Below are 25,162 nucleotides of genomic sequence, written 5' to 3'. Positions count from 1 at the left end.
ACGTCTCGTGACAGTTCCTAAGTTTCAGTGTATAATATAGTATTTAGTTGTCTATATTGTATAATGATTGTTAAAAATCAAGGTTTCTCCTTCACGGATTTCGCTTATCATGAGTTTGTTTTTTAATGTAACCACCCACGAAAAACAAGGCATTACTGTAAATTTTCAAAAAAAAAGAAAATTAATACTTAAATGAGCAAATTGTTATGGGGCTAGAATGAATTAGTATTCAGAGAAAAGTAGTCAGATAGATCTGCTCTTCTAAAAATAACACACATAATATAGTTTTACCAAGGCACAGTTAAGGGGCACAGCAGGAGGGGGGCAACGTTTGATTTAGGGTGACAGTTGTTTTTGACGACAGCTGGATAATAAAGACATAGTGGGTCATTACGCCGACTCTTGGCCAAGAAGAGGCTCCAAAACCTAACTCTGGACGTCAACATATTTAAGTTTGAGACACTGTTTCCTCCTAAAATGGGAGTCAACCCAAAAACTCTACAAAAACAAGTCACAGCCAAAGATGATGTATTCAAGTTTTCCTTTTATGCCTTCTATAAAAGTATATCATTAAGGCAACCATACAGTGGACTTAGACGATTCTCTTTCTAGAGGCTACACAGTCAATAAATCATCACAGAGCCCGCACCATAGAGGATTTACACATCTATATTGGATATACACATATATACATTGTGCCGTATTTTCCGGACTGTAAGTCACACCTGAAAACCCCAAATTGATTGGAAATTTGAAAAGAGTGCCTTATAACCTGATGCGCCTTGTACAGTATTTGTAGGAGTGCCTTAATATAAGAATCTTTATGGTATAATACTATAGTTGTGCAATACATGATCAGATCGAAAAACATCGTTGAATAAAATCACAAAACATTGTATGCAACGAGAATTGAATCCAGGTCTTGGCAGTGAGAGCAGAAAAACCTAACCAGTAGACCATTAGCAAAGCAGATGGCACATAAGAAGGCATTCAATTTTATATCACTATCAGACCTTTTTACTAACAGTGCCTAAAAGGATTTTAGAGAATGGAGAAAACAGAAAGTTGTCCCAACTCATATATAAATAAACCAATGTCCGATTCATCATCAGACATGCATGGAGTTGTTTCCCTCAGCGTGCTTTTTTGGGTTTAACGAAATCTTTCAGGACAAGTTCCTGTTTTCGACATTCTGTACCATTCATTTCTGGCACCGTGGGTAAAAATTGCGTGACAAAGATTTAAATTTAAATCCCTTTTCATATGTCATTTGCATTGCAAGTGGTCTAGTGATTTTGGCATTCCAACCCCTATAACCCGGGTTTAATTCTGGTTGCACATATTTTAGGCTTTTTGACTAATGTTTACCGTGAAATGTGCGCCGGGTCATTTATGAAAAAAATACTGGAGTTTTAATTCCATGCGCCTTAAAGTCCAGTGCGCCTTATATATGGAAAATATCAGACCAATTTTTGGGGGGGTGTGCCTTAAATTCCAGTGCGCCTCAGAGGTAAACTAATAAGCCCAAGCCTGAGCCAAACCCAAAATTCGGGCCAGGCCTAAAATGTCAATCATTTGGTTTGGGTCGGGCTTTTCTCTCGCTAATTCGTCATTGTTCCTCTTTGTCTCTCTGCCTCTTTAAGTTCAGAGCTGGATTTTTAAGAGTGTACCGTTGCTGTGGTTTATGACTCGATTTTCAACCTGTCAAAATGATGGACAGCCTTAAAATTTTCCCATAAACTCTTAAAACAAATTCTGTAGACACAGAAATGTAAAAGATGAAAAAACTTAGATTTTGTTACAAAAGAATCGCTTTAACTTTTTATCATAAATCACCTCCTCTAGAGTCCTCGCAACTAAAATATGAAACTTTGGGTTTGCTTTGGGTTGGGCGCTGCAAGTAAAGTTATTTGGATGGGCTTGAGCTGGGTCGGTCTGGAGGTTTTAGGTCAGATCTTACCTCTTGTGCGCCTTATAGTGCAGAAAATACGGTACAGAACAATACAGACCATAATAAGTTCCCTTTAAAGCTGGAATTGTCAGTCTTTTGGATGTAACGAGTTGTAATAAATTATAACCTCTTAACCTTTCTGCTATATACATTTTTTTAAATTCCAGCATTAAATACTCATAAAAATCAGATGCCTGAGAGGCAACAGTCATATAAAAATAGCTCATATTTTTTATGAAGACTTTCTTTTTCATTAAAAAAATGGCAGTGCTCAGCATGACGTGGATTTCAAACACCACAGCTGGACTTTGTGTGAAAAAAGTTTCAAAGTATCCCTGTGGTGCCGCTTGCATAGGAAATAAAATCCACTCAAGTCCTCAAAAGAGAAGCGTCAGAGCCAAAATGGACGCCAGCAGCAAGGTTCGGATTCGGTGGGGTTCTTGGAGCGAGGCTCCGCTTTGTGGATCTTCCCTGTAGTCCGGATCCGAGTAGTCCTCGTCGTCGTAGCCGCCTCGGGGGCTACCGCTGCCCCCTTCCAGGTCTTCATCGTCCTCGTCGTCCGGCTGCGGCGTATCGAAGCAGCCTCGCTTCATGCTGCGTTTGACAAACTCGCAAATGGGCCTTTCGTCCCCGTCGCACATGCAAGTGTCCAGTTGGCGTCCTTTAGGCATTGCGCGCATTCTCTCAATAACTCTACGACACCCATCGGTGCACAACGAGTTACTAAAAAGATTAGCGCAATGCTTCATGTAGTCGTGCAGGGTGGAGCCGCACTGCTGATCGCTCAGGCATTGCACCCGGGCCGCCGTGCAGCCCGAGCTGGTAGTCCGGGGCAAGCAGGGTTCGATGGCCCGCTTGGTGCGCGTGCAGAGCGCGTCGTGGCCGCAGCTGCAGTCCTCCAACGCGGGGCCGTTACGGGTCAGGTTGAGCTGCACCAGGGACGAGATGCAATGGCTGGGGCACTTCCTCCGGTCCCCGTTTAGAACCGGAGCGCAGGCGCGCATGTAGTGATCGTATGCGTAATTGCACTCGGGTTCCGTTTGGCAGTTGAGGATGGCCTGCCAGCAGATAAGTTTCCTGGTGTGGGTCGGCGACGCGGCGGAGAATACGACCAGGAGTACGCACATAAGCGGGCCGCAAAGAATCCAAGCCGGTGCGCGAGATGTTGCCATGATACTGGAGCTAAAATTCAGCCGAGAACCCAAAATACGAGTGCAACCGGCCGCCGTGGAATCCCGGCGGCGTCACTTCTCCGCGTGCCCATTTATCCCACATAAACGCTAAAGTTACGGGACGAAACCCGCCGTTTAGCGGCGCTCCATCGTACCCACCCCCTGCCCTACTTCCTCTCCGATCGCTGAACGATACCTTCCTCCTGCAAAAACAACTTTAAGTCCGTCTAAAAGTCCTCCGAATGGACCACGCAGGGAGTCCGTGCGCGCACGGCTGCGCAAAACAAACTTGTGCAAAGGAGGAGAAAACAACAAGACTTGTAGGTCCCGAAGTGGTCCGGCACTCTCTCGCCTGTGGGCATTTTGTGCAAGAGTTCCCCGGCCCCTCTCCACTGGAGAGCCGGCAGCCGCTCATTGGTCGCCCCCCATCCGCTCCCCCTTGTTGTGGCTTTGACGTGTGGAGGGCGGGAGTTGGCCCCGGGAGGAGGAGGGAGGCGAAAAACAACAAAACTTTAGGTTAGCGCTTTTTCAATGGGGAGTCTGGACCAGTGATTCCTTGGTTGGGACTCCCTCAAAAAAGTTAACTTTATATCCACTTCACATTTGCTTGCTCACTATTTTCTTTATCATCATGGACTTGGCAAGACTGCAACTTACACAACTTAGAAAGTAGTTTTTTTGCACATAAATTGAAAGTAAACGCAGAGGAACCTCGGTTTTCGAACGCCTCTCAGTTCGAACAAATCGGAGTCCGACCAAAAATTTAGAGAAATTCTTGCTTCGCTGTTCGGTCAAAAAATCGGAGTTCGAACGCCGGTAATGCGTGAGTGCGTACGCTAGGGTGCGATGCTGAGCGGCGTACGGGTGTAGATGGCTATTTTCGTGACCAACTGTTATCGCGTGCGGACGTGCTTCGTTTTGCTTTCTCTTTTAATATAGGTGTACGAAGTGTTTTAGCCCCTAATTATGCCTCCGAAGAAAGTCAGTGCAAGCAGCAAAGTTGATACAGGTGAAAAAAGAAAAGTAGTGCGTACAACTATTGCATTTAGGAAAGAAATAATAACAAAATATGAAGGAGGTGTGCGAGTGTCTGATCTTGCCTGCGCCTTCTGCTGACCACCACAAAGGTAAGAAATCCTATTCATAATTCTTTTCTTTATCCTTTTTTTTAATACGTTCATGTTAGCGTAATCTTTCGTACTGAAGATTACGATAACGCTAACGTACGATTAGCCTGGGTTAGCTTTATGTTTACGTTGAACATTCAAGGTAAACATTCAGGGTGTTGGGACGGAGCCCAACTTTCAGGGTGTTGGAATGGAGCCCCCTTTCCAATGAACCGCTCACCACTTGTTGTGGAGACCAGGGTGCTAAATGACTTGTAAACGACCTGATTTTTTTATTTTTACAGGTTCATGTTAGTGTAATCTTTCGTACGGAAGATTACGATAACACGAACGTACGATTAGCCTGGGTTAGCTTTATGTTTACGTTGAACATTCAAGGTAAACATTCAGGGTGTTGGAACGGATTAAAACGATTTACATTATTTTTAATGGGACAAATGATTTCGGTGATCGAACAAATCGGTTTTCGAACAGGGTTCTGGAACGGATTATGTTCGAGAACCGAGGTTCCACTGTAAACCAAATAAGGAACATAGATGAAGTATCCCCTCTATCCCAACCTTATAAAACTACCGTTGGTCTATTAAATCTGGCCTGACGTAAATTCCTGAGTGGTCTCTTGCTCATTTCTATCAAAAGTTATGAATCTTTTTAAATAAATCCAAACTAAACACTCCTTCCCACCACTAGAGAGTAGTAAAGGTGTAAAAGAGCTGACGTCCATTACAGTTTCATGTTAAAGACAATATTGTGCTATGTTATTCTCGGCTTCAGTATACTCAGCCTGGTAGTTTGAATTGATGCTATTTCCCGGTTCCTTGCAAAAACTCATATTTCTTTTTTATTTACTTCAAAGCAGTATAACAATTGCGACTGCAAACTGAAAAAAACTACAAACAAATACAAGAAACTACTGAAAAGTGCCAGAAAGTACTGACAAGTATGAAAAAGTAAAATAGTACTGAAAATGTACAAGTAATACTGATTAGGTACAGAAAGGTTGTGAAAAGTATGAAAAAGTGCATAATATAGAAAATGTAGGAATTGAATCATAAAAGCACAGAAAAGTAAAAAAAAAGTACTGAAAAGTATATATAAAAAATAAAGGACAGAAAAGTATGAAAAGAAAAAGCGTAGAATATAAAAAATATAAACTGCACTCAAAAAGTACAGAAAAGTAATAAAAAATGCCAGGAAGTACTGAAAAGTACGAAAAAGTAAAAACAGCATTTATAATGTACAAATAGTACTGATAAAATACAAATAAGTACTGAAAAGTATAAAAAAAAGGACAGAAAAGAATAAAGAGCAAATAATTTTGAAAATGTAGTAGCGATGCACAAAAGAATGAAAAAGTACAAAAATGCATTAAAACAATGAGTATAAAAAGGTAGTGAAAGTAAGAAGGAAATACCCCAAAAAATAATTGAAAAATATTGAAAAAAGTACTTAAAAGTACAGAAAAGAATAACAGCAAATAATATATAAAAAAAGCAGTAGCGATTGTCACGAGACGTGGTGGCGTGGAAGGTGACCGGACCAGAACGGAGGCAGGAGGCATGAAGGGAGAACTCAAATGCGTTGACGATCCATAGGTTTTATTTAATAAAATAAAAGTCGCCCAATACTCCGAGGCAAAACAGAACAATACAGAGTTCCTCCGGCACGAACTCAACAGGACAAGGCATAACAGACTAAAACAGGACAAGGCATAACAGACCGGGACTGTGAAGAATGAGTAGTAATGAACCCGCAACCGCAGAGCCCACAATGCAGCCTTAAATCAGACACACAATTAGTGAAAACTGCTTCAGCTGTTGCCCAGAGGGCGGGGCAGACTGGTCACCAAGGCGACCGTGACAGAGCCCCCCTCTTAAGGGACAGCTCCCGAGGTCCCAAAAAAGAAAAAATTACAACCTCACGCCCCGGAATGGTTCGACGCTCACGATTGGGGCAACCCCGCTCCCTCCTCCGAACACGCAGGAACGGGGAGAGACAGGCGCCATCTGCGTCGGGCGGATCGGAATCGGCAGGGGGGGGTCCGGCGGGCAGCGGAGTCGGAGTCGGCCCGACGGGCAGCAGAGTCGGAGTCGGCCCGACGGGCAGCGCCGTGGTTTGAACGGGCAGGGAAGGCCAACTCAGTAGGCGCCTGCCAAACTGCGCACTCCAGCTCTCCCAAGTCGCGCTGGGATCGTTCGCTGAGTTCTATTTGTTGGCTGGTTCATTCTGTCACGAGACGTGGTGGCGTGGAAGGTGACCGGACCAGAACGGAGGCAGGAGGCATGAAGGGAGAACTCAAATGCGTTGACGATCCATAGGTTTTATTTAATAAAATAAAAGTCGCCCAATACTCCGAGGCAAAACAGAACAATACAGAGTTCCTCCGGCACGAACTCAACAGGACAAGGCATAACAGACTAAAACAGGACAAGGCATAACAGACCGGGACTGTGAAGAATGAGTAGTAATGAACCCGCAACCGCAGAGCCCACAATGCAGCCTTAAATCAGACACACAATTAGTGAAAACTGCTTCAGCTGTTGCCCAGAGGGCGGGGCAGACTGGTCACCAAGGCGACCGTGACAGCGATGCACAAAAATAATGAAAAAGTACGAAAAGGTACAAAAAAGCAAAACGAGTATAAAAAGGTAGTAAAAGAAAAAATACAAGAAAAGTGTTTTCATAAAGTTTTGAAAAGTATTGAAAAGTACTAGAAAGTATTGAAAAATTACTGAAAAGTATATAAAAAATGTGCCAGATAGTATGAAAAGAAAATATAACACTGTAGATAAACAGTACTCCAAAAGTATGAAAATGTACAAAAAAATAAAACAAGTATGAAAAATAGTGCTGAAAATTATTGACGAATTACTGAAAAGTATAAAAAAAAAGTCTTGAAAATTATGAAAAAAGCATGATATGTAAAATTTACCAATTAAAAGGTTTGAAAGTTTTTAAAATAATGTGAAAAAGTACAGAAAGATGTAAAAAAAAAAAAAAATATATATATATATATATATATATATATATCACAGAAGAAGTATTTTTTAAAAAGAACAAAAAAAAAGCACTCACTGATGACTAGTGGGGCAGCACGTGCCAAACAAATATGATTATAAATATCCAAACAACCATAAGCTATGAGTTCAAGTTGAAGACTACATTTTAGAACTAAATCATGGCGCGTTTGTGTGCGTCTGACCGATTCTAGTAATGCAGCCCGCATGTTGACACACGAGTCCGAAAGTCCGTGGAGCCAAGGGGTTCGGATGCGGAAGAGGGAGTTGGGGATGGAGAGAGAGAGCAGGGCACAAAGGCTGTTTGTGTTTCTGCTCTGTGGAATGCACCTTTAGGCCACAGAGCTAGTAACAATGCACTCAATGTCAGTTACGGACGGCTAGCCAAGACGCTGCCGACGCTCCTCCGAGGATGATGCATGCCGGCAACCCAATACCTTGCCTTCGGGCACAAAAAAAAAAAAAATCAACCTTTCGACATGTCGGAGGATTTCTAAACATTGACAAGTCCCCAAGTGGTGACTTTATTTCAACATGTTTTTGTTTTTTAACAGGCTGTAAATCAAGGGTCTTCAACCTTTTTCAAGCTGAGAGTAGAGGTAAGATCGGGCCTAAAAAAACCCTGCCCGACCCGACCCGAGTTGCGGGTATATAAACCCGAACCTGCCCAAACCCGACAGATTAACTTGATTTTTTTAACGAGCCCGAAATAAATCCGAAGCTTTGATTTGCTACCAAAGTAAACACGAAGCTTTACTCCGGCCGAGCGTACTTCAGCGCTAAACTGTGCGTTTTGCCTGAACTAAACAGCTTGGGGTTTACTTGAGTCCCTTATAATGAAGTGTGAAATGCTAGTGCAGCTCTAAAATGAACGGTTCGGCGGCGTAGTGTGCATTTTGGCGAAGTGCAGCGAACAAAAGTGAAACTAAACGAAACAGCACAGAAAAGATCATCAATTTCTGCAGATGACAAACTGCAAATAGTGAAAGATTTGGCCAAAAAGCAGAAAGAAAGTTTGTAAGGCTTGTAAGCTATTGGCAAGAAGCGGAAATGACGTATGACGTGAGGGAGTTGGAAGGAGGAAGCCACGCAAGTTTTACCCCAACACCGAGGAGGAACATTTCTTTAGATTTAGTGATTTGGAGTTAAACTGAGAGTTTGTTAAACATTTTCTTTATCTAATTAATACGTTGAGTAAAAGTAAGTACATGCTGTGTAGATCCTTCACACAGGAAGCCAAAAACCAGAGAGAGAGGGAGAAAGAGAAGCCTGACCGGCCTTAGTCAATAATTGACATTTTAAGCCCAAACCAGAATTTCGGCCCAAAATATTTTTGTTACTAATTAGCGCAAAGGGCTGCAAGTTCGATATTAATTTCTAAAATATAAACTTAGCTAGATGGCTTGCCAAATAGCTAAAAAGTAACTTTATATTTAGCTAGAAAAGTAAACGGGTAAAAAACTAAAAGGGAGCTAGATAGCTAGATAAAGAGTAAGAAGCAAACCAATTATCCAAATAGAACGCTTAAAACAAGCTAGATGGCTACCTGGAAAGAGGGCCAAAATTGAGCTTGATAACTAACAAAGATTAAATATGAGCTAGATAGCATGCAAAAATGTGAAAAAGCTACCTAGATAGCTTTTGAAATGGCTAAAAATTAGTTTGGCTTAATTTTAGGCTGTCAATTCTTTGACAATACTAGACGGCTGAGGTTGTTCCCTCACTAGATGCAGAGAAGGCGTTCGACTGTGTACAGTAGAGATATCTGTTTTGGGAAAATTTCACTCAAATTTTTAGCATGGATCCCAATTCTTTATTCCTCTCCCATAGCGAGCGTCAGTATCAATGTTGTCAAATCTGATTCCTTTCCGTTATCTCGTGGTACCGGTCTCTTATTCCCATCGCTGTCAAAACACCAGTGCTGTGGCTTCGGAACAAAGACAAACTTCATGGAATCTCCTGCTTTGGCATTTCTAACAAATGGTCCCTGTACGCTGATGACCTTTTGCTTTATATTTCAAATAAATAATAAGTCGCTTCATTCAATTTTGAGAATATTAGACAGTTTCAAACCAATACTTGGACATCAAATAAACCTGGATTAAAGTAAATACCTCTACATTAACTAAGCTGCCGAGGGTGTCACGGATCAGACAGACGAGGACCACAATTGCGTCACGTTAAGAAAGTTTATTTAGGGATGGGGGAAACAGGCCCCAGTGGCTGAGTGGCATTGTGGGTAGTATTATGAACAAGGAGGCAATATAAGCAACATAGCAAGTCAGTTTTTATTAATAATCCATCCATTAGGACCAGAACGGAGACAGGACCCACTTGCGTGCGTTTCTCTTGGATTTTATTGGGAAGAAGGGAAAGGATTGTACACACGATCCGTAGATCGCTGGTCGCCGGGAGCAGGTTTCTCAGACGCGGAAGTGGTATTTCCATGGCGAGCGATGGCGGTGTCGAGAGCGGAAAAAACAGGTCAGTAGCCGGGACAGGGGAGCAAAAATCGTGGTCGGGATCAGAAAATGGGTCGAAGCCGGGAAACAGACGGGAGCCAGAACAGGAGAGAGTCAGGGTCAAAAAGCTTGCCTAGCGTAAGCCGAGGTTCACAGACGGACTGACAACTGGTGACAGAGAGACATGGGTTTAAAAAGTGACAGGGAGCCAATCAGCGTCCGAGGCAGTTGGCGCCAAAGGGTGGGCACAGGTAACTCGCATCAGTAATCATGACACCACCGTCTCATGTAATAAAGGCAAAACAGTAAGAAAGGACAAAACCAATAAAAAAAAAAATCACACGAAAGCAAGGTTATTTGGGTTTTATTTGACCAGAAAACAAATGTATAGAACTATTAGTATTTTTTTATGTAATTTTTCGTGTGAACAATGTAAAAAATACATTTTCTAGACATCCCGAGTATGTGTGTTTTTACCTTTTTGTTGTGAATAACAACAAAGGTTTTATTTTAGTACAATAATCACTTAAAATGAGCAAAAACATTGGCTAGTGGCAAAAGATACCGAGAGGGGGCAGTGTATTATTTATCCTGTGTAAATATATATTATAGAAGAATGGAGCCTTGTTGTGGCACAGGAAAAAAATTAAAAATAGTTTCCAGCAACTTTGATCACTTAACATTTTCTCCTTTTTCTCAGTATTGTACTTTGGAAACAAATCCACTCAGGACCTTAAAGTCTTAACCATACTAACCTGGGTAGCTTGTTGGAAACATTTTTAAATGGCGCTGATATGTTTGGTACGTATAACCTATAGAATTCAACTTAATGCTACAGCTAGGGGAGGAGGGCTGGTTTTGAAGGCCTCAATAAACGCCCATTGACGGGCTGCAAATCTTTCAGCCCAGAGTTCAAGAGGGGCTGAGGGATGATGGAATCTTCCAATACTTTGTCCTTGCCAACATTTATATGAATAAACCAGATGTGCTGCACTGAGAGCTTGCTCCTCGGGAACTCAAGACAATTCGAAACACTGGCTGAAAAATGTATTTAGTAAGAGACTTAGGTGCACGTTTCGTACACTGTTTTCATGGCCAAAGCAGGAAGTTCTTCCCATTAGAATTTCGCATTGGAAAACGTTGGGTTCATTTTTTGCATGACCCATAATATCCATCCATCCATTATCTGCACCGCTTATCCTCAGTAGGGTCGCGGGAATACTGGACCCCTTCCCAGCTATCTTCGGGCATTGGACACCCTGAACTGGTTGCCAGCAGGGCAACAAAAGACAGACAACTCACTCATTCACACCTAAGGACAATTTGAACTGGCCAATTAACCTGATATGCATGTTTTTGGGAATGTGGGAGGAAACCAGAGTGCCTGGAGGAAACCCACACAGGCACGGGGAGAACATGAAAACTCCACACGCGTAGGCTGCGGTAGCTGGACTTTAACCCTGAACCTCTGCACTGCGGGGCTGCGGGCTCACCACCCACCTGCCCATAATAATGAACAATAATTGATATGTAATCCTTGCGCTAACACAAATTTCATAGGGCCCTATTTAGGTGTAGCATGCACCTGTCCTCTTCGACTCATAGGGGGTAATAATGTTTAATTGGACGATTCCGTACAAACTATTGCCAGCCGCAATTAATCACGAGGGAAGAAGAAATGCAATGGAAAAGCAAAGCCATTAGAAGGCAATGTTGGCATCATTTTTAAGCAGATTTGTTGAGAAACACAGGAACAATTTCAAGCATTTACAAACACTCCACCCAAAACGCGACCACTTTTAAATCTTTGAAAACACAACATTAAAATTCAAGCATGTTCAAGCGTTACAAGCACCCATACGAATTATCCACTGCACTCAATAAAAATGTATAAATAAGAGAATTTAACCATACCCATAAATTTTAAATTATATCATTGTTGTAGCATTTTATATACATATATATATACATATATATACACATATATATATATATATATATATATATATATATATATATATTTATATACCGTAAATTCCGGACTATAAGCCGCTACTTTTTTCCCAAACTTTCAACCCTACAACTTATTCAGTGATGCGGCCAATTAATTAATTGTAATTTTTCTAACAGCCGCCAGCAGCGCTCGAGTACAAAAGGTAAGAGTTAGACCGATGGAAAATATGTGCCGAGGAAGACTGCAACTTCTAGGCTTGTGCACAAATTAAATTAGCGTAGACATATCCTCGTCATGCAAATTGCAATAAAAAAGGCACATGATGTAGCTTTCAAGCCAAAAGCAAACGAGCAGTCCAATAAAGAAGGAAACAGAGCTACTGCACGTAAACTTCACTATGCGAGCGTGTTTTTGAATAAGGGAGCGTGAGACGACGTCTATATGACAAAGTCTCTTTCCCATACTGGGGAAGACGATTTTGATGACGTCAGTTATAAGGAGGACAGTTTACCGTGGTTTCTACAAGTACGGTATGTTTTTTTTGACAGACCCGTTTACTTTGTTGCGAGCGTGTTGCTAGTAGCGTTTTGCTACCCTTCACAGGCACGGTTTGGGATGAAAGTTATAATATTATAATTAAAGCTTTGAAAACTCTCTCGGTGTACCGTCTTTCTTTGTAAATATGTGTAACCGATGTATAATATGTATTTGCACCTGTATATTTTTGTAATGTATTTATTTGAGAAACTTATTTTGATATGTTTTGCGAATTAAAAAAGAGGGGCGGAGCAAACGCGAGCTGACGGGAAGTGGGGTAAAGGTGAGTGAGACCTGTTGTCACGGCGGACAATAGTGGATATATATTTTTCCCACCCTTACCTTTGGAAATATAGACTTTTTTTCCTTGGATTAGTTTCAACGGGTACCCGGACTCTGCAGGTCTGCATCAAACCTAAAGTATTGGTATCATTATCTGTTCATTTTACCGGCTGTGGTTTTTGGACTGTGTACTCTATATTAAGTTACAATCACGGGACTCAAAGCCGCGTTTGGGCTAATGATGTGTTACATGTTTTAATGTGGGCGCATGCGGCTTATATACAGGTGCGGCTTGTGTAAGTACAAAATTGGTTTTCCTCTTAAAATGTGGTGGGTGCGGCTTATAATCAGGTGCGCTCTATAGTCCGGAATTTACGGTGTGTGTATATATTATATATATATAAAGTTCTTTTAAAACAAGTCAATTTGACGGTTAATTGCGTGTGCCGCTCGTGCCGTGAGACTCGGAAGTATACAAATACAGGAAATGTCTTTCCAAAGACTATCCATTCAAATTGCTTCCTCTAAAGGATTTCAAAGTAGTGATAACGGCAACCGATAAGTTCTTTGGCACACATCCAAGCAAGATTAAACATTCATTTCCTTCCTCGTGCCTGCCTGTTAATTTGCTTTCAGCGCGTTCTGTCTTCCTCTGGAGATGTTTGCTGATCTGTTCGGCTCGGGACTTCCGAAGATTACAGGTTTCGTAGATAAAGCCCGGGTCCAGATTTCAAATCATGACCCTCAGTAACGGATGTTCGCGTGCAACCAACTGGGGTCATTATTTCCGAAATGTGGTTCTTCCTCATAATCCTCACTAAATGAGGTCAGAAGACGTCCATGTTTGTGTGAGTTCAAGTTCTTTAATTAGTATGATTAAATCCATCCATCATGTCAAACGGGCAAGTCCTACCGACCCATTTGAATGCAGTTCGTTGAACAATGTTGTACACTCATATTTAAGACAGTGCAAAACAACCTGAGCGGGTTCTGAGTGGCTGCTCTCTGAGATTACACTTGCACCACGACAGGATTCAAAACCCCAAATAAAAGCTCATTAAAAGAAAAAGCCTCTATGACAGCGCAAGTTGAACTGAAGAGAAAGCGCCAAGCCGCTCCTATAAACTGGAGTCCAGATGAAAACAGGGTTCCTACACCTTTTTCATGGTAAAATTCAAGCTAACCATTAGCTACATGCTACCTGAAACAAGGATAACGTATCAATTATGTACATTTTTTATGGGCCATGCAGAAAAATAAGTTATTTTTTTGCCCTGTGGTATATTTAATCTTTTTTTAAGATCATTGCAAACCACAGACTATAATTACACCATCCATTGATCTAAAACCTACACAAGGGCAAGGAAAAACCTAAAAAAATTAAGAAACCTTGAGAAGGTACCACACATGAGATAATCCCTCTTCCAGGATGACCAGGCTGCAACGGATGTTGCGAGAACAAATAATACACAGATATTGTCAGCAAATATAAATCATTCATAAGCTAAATAATAGAAGTGTGCTTTAAACCTAGATTTAAACAGTTCCACTGAGGTTACAGATCGAATCCCAGGGTGCGGAGCATTGCACATCACCAGGGCCCGAATGGAGAACGCTATCGAATCTGCGGTTCTTTTCTTGGCTCTTGGGATCACTAGTAGAATACTAGTTTAAGGCAGTGTTCCCTCTAAGATGCGCGCGTGTGCAATTGCGCACTGCTCGCACATTCTCAGCGCACAAGAAAATCTCGCCAGCGCACAAAAATGAGGGCTCAAAATGACTAATTAAGAAGCGACTCAAGTCAAAGTTACAGTGCATGAAGGTAAAAATACAAAGGTTCCCCTGACGTTCTGTCCTAAATGCGGTATTTTGAAGTCGAGTCGAAGGAGAACGAAGTTGAGTAAAGTTAGTAGAGTTTGTCGGGGAAACGGCTTCTTCGGCTCGGCTCACTAAAAGGAACCGGCTCTTTTGTGTCCTAAACGGCTCTTCGGGTTGTTTTTGCTTCTTTAATCCCAACATGACTAAATATTATGTAAAATCATGCACAAAAATGACTTAAAGGAAGGGTCGAATAGAACAAAAAAGAAAAAAATACCAAAATGAAAAAGTAGTGAAAAGCTGAGAAAAAAAGAAACAAAAGGAAGAGAAAAAAGAAGGAAAAATTTAGAAAAAAGCCAGAAAAAAATAAAAGAAAGAAATGTAGGAAAAAAGTAAATAGCGAAAAAAAGGAAAAAAGTAACAGCTCGGAAAAAATAAACACAGTGAGATTTCTTTTTAAAGGAATTTTAAAAAAAAGTAGAAAAAAACACAAAGAAGGAAAAGTTTGTGTTGAATTCAAATAATTTCCAATTATATCAAGTGAATCTTGTTGCCAACATTGTACTTCCACTAAAAAATGTGATTAAGTACAGTTCTGTATCTTACATCCAACAACCGACTAAATAAGCCCCCATGTGTTAATATTATGCGACAAAATATATCAGGAAATAAAAATAAATGGATATCTTGTGAAAGAATTGTAAGGACAAACGACGTTTGTAGGCCGTACAACCTTTGCAATAGTACATGAGTCAATTTATTCAAAAGAGAAAAATAATTTTGCATTACCAGAAACTCAGCAAAATGTAACTTGATGTCAAGTTTTGGACATGTTTGATAATTAATTATCTTGCCACACTTGGGATTATGGTTGCTCACTGTTGTTTCAAGCGCTGCTCACCGACTTTGTGTGAACGCTCAGACCCGTGGAAAATTACAAGGAACATTGGTTTAAGGCAAAGCAAATTCTACTAGTCTTTGGTCTTCATAATGCTGTTCAGTGCTTTATTATACTCTCTATTCAGGTGCTGTTACACTAGAGTAAGTAACACACAGGTACACTCTGTCAGTGTAAGTCATTGAGGCTGACATTGGATCATTCAGAAGTCATAAGGAAACCTCTGGAGTCAGTTGACTCCGGAATAATACTAATAATAGTAGAATATAAACTGTTGTACGGGTGTCTCCCATTGAAACGCTGCTTGAAGGTACAGATTTAGGTCTCAGCCTGTCATTAGGGTGGAATGGTGGGTCCTCAAATCAGACTGGTTGCATACTACTGAAATATAGAGACATCAAGGGTGTGAATGTGAAACCCAAGCGTGTTCCTCCATTTGGCACGTCGGACGCAGTTATGAGGCCACTTGATCGCAGAATAAACTGTGTATTTAAAGCCGTCATCGTGGGACTCAAGTAGGTTGTTAGAATAACTCAATGACACAATGCTTTCTTTTCCAAATAAACAGATGTGGGTAGGCTGTTGGAATCATCAGATTTTCTTTCTCTCCCGCCCCCCACCCGCTTTGTCGTCCACCCCCTCCTCCATCTATTCGGTCTGCATGTCTAAGAAAGGAAAAGGGTTGCTCAACTGCAGCTGTTGGGTACAAGCAGGCTTCTGTTCGAGCTACAGCTGTCTTAGGGTACCAATCTACTCCATTTATTAAAGAGTTTTGAGGTTTTTTTTAAAATCATTTTTTTAAGTGTTCCAAAATAAATGTTCAGTTGCAGTTACTTAACACACACAAAAGCCTATTTGCACTGTATTATGATTTTGCACCAATTATATCTTGGGTTTCTCCAGCTCTATAATTAGTACAATGTATTAAAATGTATTATGATACAATACCAAGACAATAGACCTCCGGGGTACAGCGGCCTTACAACGTTTTCACTGTACAGTGTGGAATAAGCTGTTATTTTGGACTCCCGAATTTACAACATCAAAAACAAATTATTTTGTGTGCCCAAAAAACGATTGTGCGTATGTTGAGCCACGCCTCTTAAATATCTGTCTCCTCTTGTTTAAAGTCATTATTAAATGCCGATATGCTATTGGTTGACTTCTCTTCAACAATGACCTTCTCCAACTTTATCAAGTGTACTTTATAAAACTTTACAATATCTTTGTATTGTATTTATTCACCACGGATTCCAAGACTTGCATTGATGCTAAAGGGGGAAGCAAAAACATATTAAAAAGAAGGCACACCGGGCACCATCACTAAATTAAATGGCAGTTAACAATCAAATGAGAATAGAAAAAAAGAAAATATATTCATATTTTTAAATGAGAATAAAAAAATGTGTAAAAAAATCATAAAGGATGAATAAAAATATTTTTAAAATGTTAACAACTAAAAACTTAAAAAATGAGGTTAAGGTGATTTTTCATGAAGCAAAAAACCCCACTAGAGTTCTAGTACGTTGTTAGTTTTTGTACATATTTTACACAAAGATTTAAAACTATACTCTTGACAAGTTATTGATTTAGTCGCAAATTTTTTAACATATCTCCCCAAAGTTTTTTTTCAGTAGTATGAAAAAAAAGTAATGCCCCGAATAACTAATTTGAGATTTTCTTAACCTGAAAGCAAAGATACATGCAAAATTGAAAACTTAAATATTCATAAAGCACTTTGATGCACTTTTGAGTTGAGAAAAAAAGAAGAAACAGTAACAAAGGAAGAATCAAAAGAATACAGGAGGAATGAAAAGGAAGGAAATGCAGAAAATAAAAAAGAAGGAAAATGCTAGGAAAAAGAAGGACAAAGCTTGGGGAAAAAAACTAAAAAAAACATAAAAACATAAGAGAAAAAGAAGAATAAAAAGCAAGTCCTCTTACAATATAAACTCCTCACCGACGCCTCCCATGTCACTGGGGTGGCATATAAGTTCCCGTTGAGCCTTTCCTGTACTCAGGTTGCACGTAAGCATAGCTAAAAACTGGGCTGAGAAGCTCACTGTTTCAGGAAATTTTGGAGGCTTCCATGCTCAAGTATACCGGAAAGGAAATTCTCATGTCTATAGACCAGGGATCTTAAACTCAATTTACCTGGGGGCCGACAGGGCTAGAGTCTGAGTGAGGTCGGGCCAAATCGGGTTTTCCACCCCAAACAATGATGAAAACATTACACTGTATGTGTGGCCTCTTGAAAAGCTTTCTTCATTCTCATCATGCTGAGGGTTTTGAGTTTGTCCTTGTCCTAATGTAGGTGTAAGATCAGGGGATGCTTTAATAGTAGCGTACAGCCCTCTAGGATGCCTTTTGATTAAGGGCTATACAAATAAACATGACCTGACTATAGATAACAAACAAACAATATTAATTTTCGAGATGTATTTTATCACATGATAGCATTAATAAGCAAACGTCATTTTTGTCAAAAACCTAGTAAATAAGTCGCTTTCGAGCAGCTAAGAAAATTGTAGGACCATTGTTCTTGTTTCAAAGATTCAACTACTGTAAACGTGAGCATTTGTAGAACGACAATAATGATAAGATATGAAACGCGAGACCGGAATGAGGTCTTTAAAAGTCGGCCCCTGACATCTGTGGGGGCCCTTTACCAGCAGGGCTGATAAGGCTTCCTGCTGACTAAATAAAAAGCACATGTTTAACATAAGAGAGATGCATCATACCTCAATGAACTCTTGACTCTGACTGGTCAAAATTTTACAGTGCCTAGCAAAAGTATTAACTTAAATTAGGTGTTGCAAAACTATTGCTCCCCTGTTCACTCAGCTCAGTCAACTGACTCCAGAAGCTTCCTGATGACCTCTGAATGATCCAATGTCGACCTAAATGACTAACAGGGACAAACAGAGTGTACCTATGTGTTACTAACTCTCAGTTCAAAAGCACATGAACAGAGAGTACAATGAAGCACCTAACAGCATTATGAAGACCATAACCCAAGACTAGAACAAACTAGGCATTTCAGGGATAAAATTATGGAGAAGTTCAAGGCAGGAACGCGATACAAGAATATTTTGCAACATTTATACATCGCTCAGAGCTCTGTGCGAGCAGTAATGTCAAAATGGCGAGAGCCTAAAACAGAATCTAAACTTTTGGTCCAAACGAGGAGAAAACTAATGAGAGACGCAACCAAGAGGGCCGTGATTATATTGGCTGAACTTCAGGCATACATAGCTGAGGTGGGACAATCGCTGCATAAGGCAACTATTAGTTTGATCTGCATAAATCTGCCCTTTCTTACGGCATTTGCAAGAAGCCACATAGGAGACACAAATAATATGTGGAACAAGGTGCTCCAGCCAGACGAGAGCAAAATTGAATGTTTTGGGGGCTAAATCCAAAGCGTTACATTTGGTATAAGAGTAACACTGCACATCACCTTGAAAATACTATCCCTACTGTCAAACATGATAGTGCCAGCATCATGGTCAGGGTTGGTTTTATTCAGCAGGGACTAGGAAGGTCAAGAGATGGGAAAATTAGATGGAGCCAAATACAGTGAGATTCTGGGAGAACATCTGTTGGAGTCTGCAAGAGACCTGAGAATGGGGCGCAGGTTCACTTTCCAACAGGACAACAACCCTAAACATAAAACAAAGACACTTTTGCACTGTATGTGCTCAAAAGTTACAATCAATACCAAATTGGATAAGTGCCGTTTGGTGCTCAATGTCTAGAATCAGAGTTTTCAATTTTTTTCAACAAGCTGCATCTTTACATTTTGTTCAAGCAACTTGTACCCGTCCACAGTCGTAAGTAGATCCACTGGGGCCCCAGATGACTTCGGACAGATTCATGGGGCTCAACAGTTAAAGGTCAAACGTACGTATTCCATCAGGGAGCCGGGCTAATTCGGCAACGTCAGGTAGGAGCAAAAGAAGTGGCTTCGAGTCAAAGGGTTACGACTCCTCGCCGGAAATTTACAGCTTTCTCCTGACGGGAGGCAGCATCGCTAAAGTTGGGGCACGGATAAACAAAAAGAGAAGATAGTATTACTCCCTGCGTAAAGATAAAATAAACGTCTGATTACGAGTGAGCGATTCTGTGTAAACTCCCGGAGGGAATGTTTTTTTTCTGTGTGCTAAATGACGTCCTGCTCGAATCGGAGGAACAAGGGACCAAAATAAACAAGTCGACTCCCTCGTCGCGACTCGAGCGGCATGTTCCACTCCTAACATGGCAGCGGGCGAGAGCAAGGCGACAGGGTAAAAAGTCGTCTGGTTGCTTAGTATAACTACTGTCTGAAACCTTTTTGGGGACTGAAACAGAAATCGGAAAATTTGATCTTTGACGTCTATAGCCGTCAATGGTAGTGAATGAGTTAATAATCGATACCTGATTTTTGGGGGGCAAAATTCTCATTCGCCAGAACAATTTAATTACAATGAAATGAAATGATCTGCATTTATATAGCGCTTTTCAAGTCAATGAAGACTTCCCAAAGCGCTTTACAATGTGCTTCACAAACACACACACTCACACACCAATGGCGGCCGTAAGGCCATGCAAGGCGCCAACCTTCTTATTGGGGGCATTAGGGGTTCAGTGTCTTACCCAAGGACACTTCGACATGTAACACGGAGGAGCCAAGATTCGAACCTGCGATCTCTTGATCCCCAGACGAGCGCTCTACCTCCTAAGCTAATGCCGCCAATAGCGCCATGAGAAATATTCCCCCAAACGCCGAATAATTCGTCTCAAAAAATAATTATCCATATACGAAAGGGATGTCAAACTAAATAGCACAGAGGGCCAAAATTTAAACAACACTTTTGGTCGCGGGCTGAACTGGATATAGATTGAATACACTAAAACCTGACATTTTTTAAAGTCAAATATGAATTTAAAACAGACAGGAATATTATTTCAGAATAAACAAATTTAAACATTAAATAACTTAAACTTTGCAGAAATATCTCCTGTTAATACTACACAAATCCAAAATATGAAAACAAATGGAAATCTAACAAACTTGGTGCTTTTCACTTGAGGAATTTTGCTTTGGTGAAAAACAGATAACGCTTTGACTTTCTGTATCATCTGCTTTGCATTCAGGTTTTTCAGCTAACTCTGAATTTTTGTCCTGTAGTGCCCTTTTACATGACGTTCCTTAATTACGGCAACATTAGCCCCACAAAAACACACACAGGTTTGCCGGCAATGTCAGTTAACACATATTCAGCCTCTCCTCGGTTTTGAAAGGCTCCTTTTTCCCAATCAACTTCTTTGCTTGGCATGCGTGAGGGTTTAGCATCCGCATCATCCATAGCAATAGAAACATCACCCTGCTTTTCTCCATTTAGCCTTCCGTTACATCTTGATAAATAAGACTTCATCTCTCTGCCTCCTGACACTAAAGACTCACTATTAATGCGTTTGTCATTCTTGTTCTTCAACTGGCAGATGTTTGGTTTGTCAGTAGATACAGACGCTCCCCTACTTACGACCATTCGACTTACGTAAAACGGTAAATAAAAGCATTTTTTGGGGATGTCGAAAATTATCCGGACATTGCTGTAAGTTAGATTTTGTATTGTAGTGCTTCTTTGCCCCACTCCCGGTGTGTGGCGAAGTGAGAGGTCACCCAGCAGCACTCTGAAGAAGAAATCCGCTTCCTCTTCCTCGTTCATGTGTAAACTTTCTATACTGTATCTCCAGCGCGCTAAGAACTTTGACATTTTTATTGTTTAATATCTCCTGCATCCATTCAATATGGTTGGTGTAAGGAAGAGGCGAGACGTTTCTTTTGAAATGAAAGTGGAATAAGAAAGCTTGATGCGGTTGAAAAAATGGTCGGAACGCTTTTTTTCTCCCACTTCTTACCACAGAGGAAGATCTCCTGAAGTGCATCTCCCAAAAGTAAGTTAAATCTCACTTTATTTATCTTCATAGAGCATACAATTTTACGAAATGTTTATTTTGTAGTACAAAACAATACAGGTTACTTATACAAGCCTTAAACACACAAAATATAGCACCGAAGCAACTTACGAACAAATGTAACATACTAACGATCGTCCTGAACCTAACTCAATCGAAAGTCGGCCAGCGTCCGTAGTTTTAAAACTAGCTGCGCTCATCAGGCTCCAGCTAACTCAATTGATGCATGCATATTTTTGGGAAGCTGCAGAAGTGCTGCATTGTGGGGTCTGTAGTTTGAGAGTTATCAGCATTTCATAGAGCCAGGCCATTATAGTAGATGTATATAAAATGAGTTTGTAGGCCGAATGTGGCCCGCGGGCCATGAGTTTGACACCTAGGATCCATAATATCTACAGTATGTTTATGGAATACATGCACAGTGCCGTGAAAAATGATTTGCCCTCTCCCCGATTTCTGTGTTTTGTTTTGTTTTTGCATATTTATCACTCACAAAGATTCCAGATCAAGACTTTTAACAGAGAAAACCCAAAAGAATACAAAATGCAGTTTTTAAATATTGATTCCATTTACTAAAGAAGAAGAAATCAAAACCTTTTGGCCCTATGTGAAAAAGTAATTGCCCCCTGAATGTTAGTAGTATCTTGGGCCACTTTTGGCAGAGATAACAGAACTCAAACGTATACTATAACAGGTAGTCTTTCACAATACGGTGGAGGAATTATGGCCCACTCTTCTTTTCATTTTTCTTTTAAAAAATCAGCCATATTGGAGGGTTTTCTAGCATGAACTGCCCGTTTGAGCTGAAACCAAAGTATTTCAATTGAATTTAAATCCGGACTTTTACTTGATCATTTCTTCCTCATGCCATGACGCTCTTTAACTCCACCCTGGGGAGTAAAAGCCCACATTAAACCCCACCCCTACATTTGCATATTACCCTATTTTTATGACGGTGTGTATTTTTCCGTAGCACTATTGAAATACTCTATAGCAAAACGTTATATTGGGTATTTTTGTATTCCATATCTTTATTTTATTTTTCAACACAAGGATACTGCTGGAAGTGTGAATTTCCCAACAGGGATGAAAAAAAGTTTCTATCTATCTATCTATCTATCTATCTATCTATCTATCTATCTATCTATCTATCTATCTATCTATCTATCCATCATTCCAGAACCTACCAAGTTAATCTCGCAGTAGCTTGGTCGTTAGCTAATCACGCAAACTGTTATCTCTTCTTCTTATACCGAACAAATGTAATTTTAACTTTTGGGCTGCTGGAAAATTAAAATAGAGACCTTGAGGATTGCATTCTTTGTAGAAGTCTTTTTTGTGGCATATGTAAAAAGTATGTGTCACATTCATTTAGGAAAATACTGACTAGCTGCATTGATAATAGCAACCTACTTTGGTGTGCATGTGATTTAGCGAGCTCTCACTTAGTGGAACGTATAATTACATTTCTGAGTTATAATTGACCAAACGTTCTCAGGCTCATGTTTTACGCATCAGTGCTCATTGCCGCCCATCTTTTGTCATCGATACGATAAACGAGGCAGCTACTGCTGTTGCGGCCTTTCACCCAGGATGGTGAACGGGTTTAGGTTTCTTCCCGGCACGTTCCCACTCAATTACCCAGAAGGCCTTGGGACTCACTCCATAGCCTTAACTCTCAATGCAAGACGTTTTTCTCAAATTGGGCGAGCCATTGCTAGCCATTGTTTGGCAGTTTGACTTATTTTTTTAAGGCCTACAGAAAAGTCAGTTATGGAGCTATATAGGCAGAGGGCGTATCAAAAGAAAGCTTAAACCCTCGTCCATCATTACAAAAAAAAAAAGACTTTTCTAGCTTTTACCATTGGTTAGGAAACAAAAGTCAAAACAAAAAACAGCATTATGTGAAAGGATGCATTTCATACAGAACTTTCACATTGTGCTTTTTTTTGTACTTGTGATAGCTCCAATATCTAAACCAGGGGTGTCAAACTCATTTTAACTCAGGGGCCACACGATAGAATTAACATTCTGTCGGGGGTCGGACTAGTACATTAAAGAGAAAGAAAAAGAGATAAAAAAGTATGAGAAAGAGGGAGGGAAAAGGAGAAATGGACGGACAAAGAAATAGAGAGAGGGAGAGAGCGAGAGAAACAAAAAAGATAAAAAATAGAAGTCGTGAGAGAGGGGGAAAGAAAGGGAGCAGAAAAAAGAAATCCAAAGAGAAATAGAAAGACAGAAGGAGAGAAAAGAGAAAAGAAAGCACGAAGGATAGGAAGAGAGAAAGAGAAAAGAGGGAAAACGAAAAAAGGAAGTTAGAGCAAAATAAGTTAAAAAGACACAGAGAGAAAGAGACAAAGAGCAACAAAGGAAGAGAAAAAGAGACAGAAAGTGAAAGAGACAGAGAATGGGAGAAAATGGGGTGGAGAAGAGGGAGAGAGAGAGGGAGAAAGAAAAAGAAATAAAAGTACAGTGTCTTTGTTCGAGGCACCTTTCTTTGACAACATCAAGTTGACATATTTCAACCTGCAGCTTGTTTTTCTCTTGCGCTTCTCTGAGTGTTGTCTCGCGGGCCGGATTCAATCCCTTAACGGGCCTGATCTGGCCCGCGGGCTGCCTGTTTGACACCTGTGATCTAAACAATGCTTTCCCAAAACACAAGGGCACCTTGCTTGCAAAATAACTTTTTATTGCAAGAACACTGAACTGATGCATAAACTATCCATGAACTTTACAAGAGGTGTTTGCTCATGCGTTTTCGGTCACCATGGCAATCGCTATCCCTCGGACAACTGCGTTCTTACAAACATGCTCAAAACGTCATCCCTCTCTGACCGGACGATGATAATGGGACTTCGTCATCTTCTTTTTTTTTTCTTAAAGGTATAAGCACTGTTAAAGACTTAACTGCCTGTTACTATTTGTCCATATCTCTTGACTCACCCTACAGCTTAACTAGGCCCACTCGTCATATAGGGCCACCTAAACAAACTCATCTGTCAGATACAGGAAGCAATACTAATAAGTTGGGCTCTTTCAATGTGTGGACTAGGATCTAGTCTAAGCCACTCCTGCCATCTAGAGGTGATTTTATTATACTGAAATCATTCCCAGAGGCTTGATACTTACAGATAAGCAGCGCCAACCCCTTTATAATTGCTTTTTAAAGTAAAACAAGAATAATAAATTTTGACGTTTTGCCACTCAGGGACAAATGTATTTATACTTTAAGGCATTGAATGAGTTAATAAGACCTCATGTACCTGGGCTTTAGATATGAAGAACTGCCACATGTTTGTCTATCTTCATCCATCAGGGCGATCCTTCTTGAACTAAAAGGCGGATTATTCCGTTGTTATCACTAGTTCATTCTGACTTTCCATCGCACAAAGAATGTATTGATCCAATGTTATGCATATTTGAGTGAGTGACTATAAGCGCATGCAGGACCTGTCAACCTGAGTAAAATTAGAACATCACTCCCAGTGTTGACAGGGGGAGGGGGGAAATGTAGCAGAGGGCAGAGCTGGTGGAATTTTTGGAGATGACACGGCCTATCTGTCATGAGGTGCAGCTGCTCCTGTCAGGTAAAAAAAAAAGGAAGGGGGGGAAGGTTGATGTGTCTATTGGGATCCGTCGTATGAAAAGCTAGACACAAAAACCTGAGGGAAGGATGATCGTAGAAGAATGTTTTGGGAAACATTTCTCATATTTTTAATTGATGGCTTTACTGTAATCACATTTTGTAATAGAGCAGACCCCAAGACACGGCATTATCACCTTTCAATGTTTTCATTTTACGATGTTGAACAAGATGTTTTTCAGGGCTTCGTGATTGCATTACCACACAGTTCTACGTCAAAAAATATATTTTTCCTACCCAAAGATTTATGAAATTCCCCTTTGCTTTGTTCATACATGTATGACTCGCAAAGTCACCTTTAAGATGCTCGTCTGCAATTGCTCTACGTCTGATAAAATGC

General features: G+C 40.5%; 1 protein-coding gene and 1 long non-coding RNA gene across 2 annotated transcripts in view; both read right to left on the bottom strand.

Moving 5' to 3' along the window:
* LOC148366070 (uncharacterized) overlaps positions 1-25,162 on the bottom strand; it is a 114,594-nt gene that overhangs the window by 28,237 nt on the left and 61,195 nt on the right. The gene's annotated exons all lie outside the window — the stretch shown is intronic.
* Positions 525-3,544, bottom strand: gas1a (growth arrest-specific 1a). Its single transcript, XM_088336475.1, has one exon. The coding sequence runs from the start codon at positions 3,121-3,123 to the stop codon at positions 2,329-2,331; it is 795 nt and encodes a 264-aa protein (XP_088192601.1). The 5' UTR covers positions 3,124-3,544; the 3' UTR covers positions 525-2,328.

The sequence above is a fragment of the Urocampus carinirostris genome, chromosome 5 (assembly GCF_059441175.1).
Source record: "Urocampus carinirostris isolate Australia breed hairy pipefish chromosome 5, RoL_Ucar_1.0, whole genome shotgun sequence".
NCBI classification, from domain to species: Eukaryota; Metazoa; Chordata; class Actinopteri; order Syngnathiformes; family Syngnathidae; genus Urocampus; species Urocampus carinirostris.
The sequence above is the reverse complement of the archived record's forward strand: the minus strand, read 5'-3'. Positions and strand labels throughout refer to the sequence as shown.

What these genes read in the sequence shown, in the direction of transcription:
- gas1a (XM_088336475.1), bottom strand. Translation starts at nt 3,123, where the DNA reads ATGGCAACATCTCGCGCACCGGCTTGGATTCTTTGCGGCCCGCTTATG.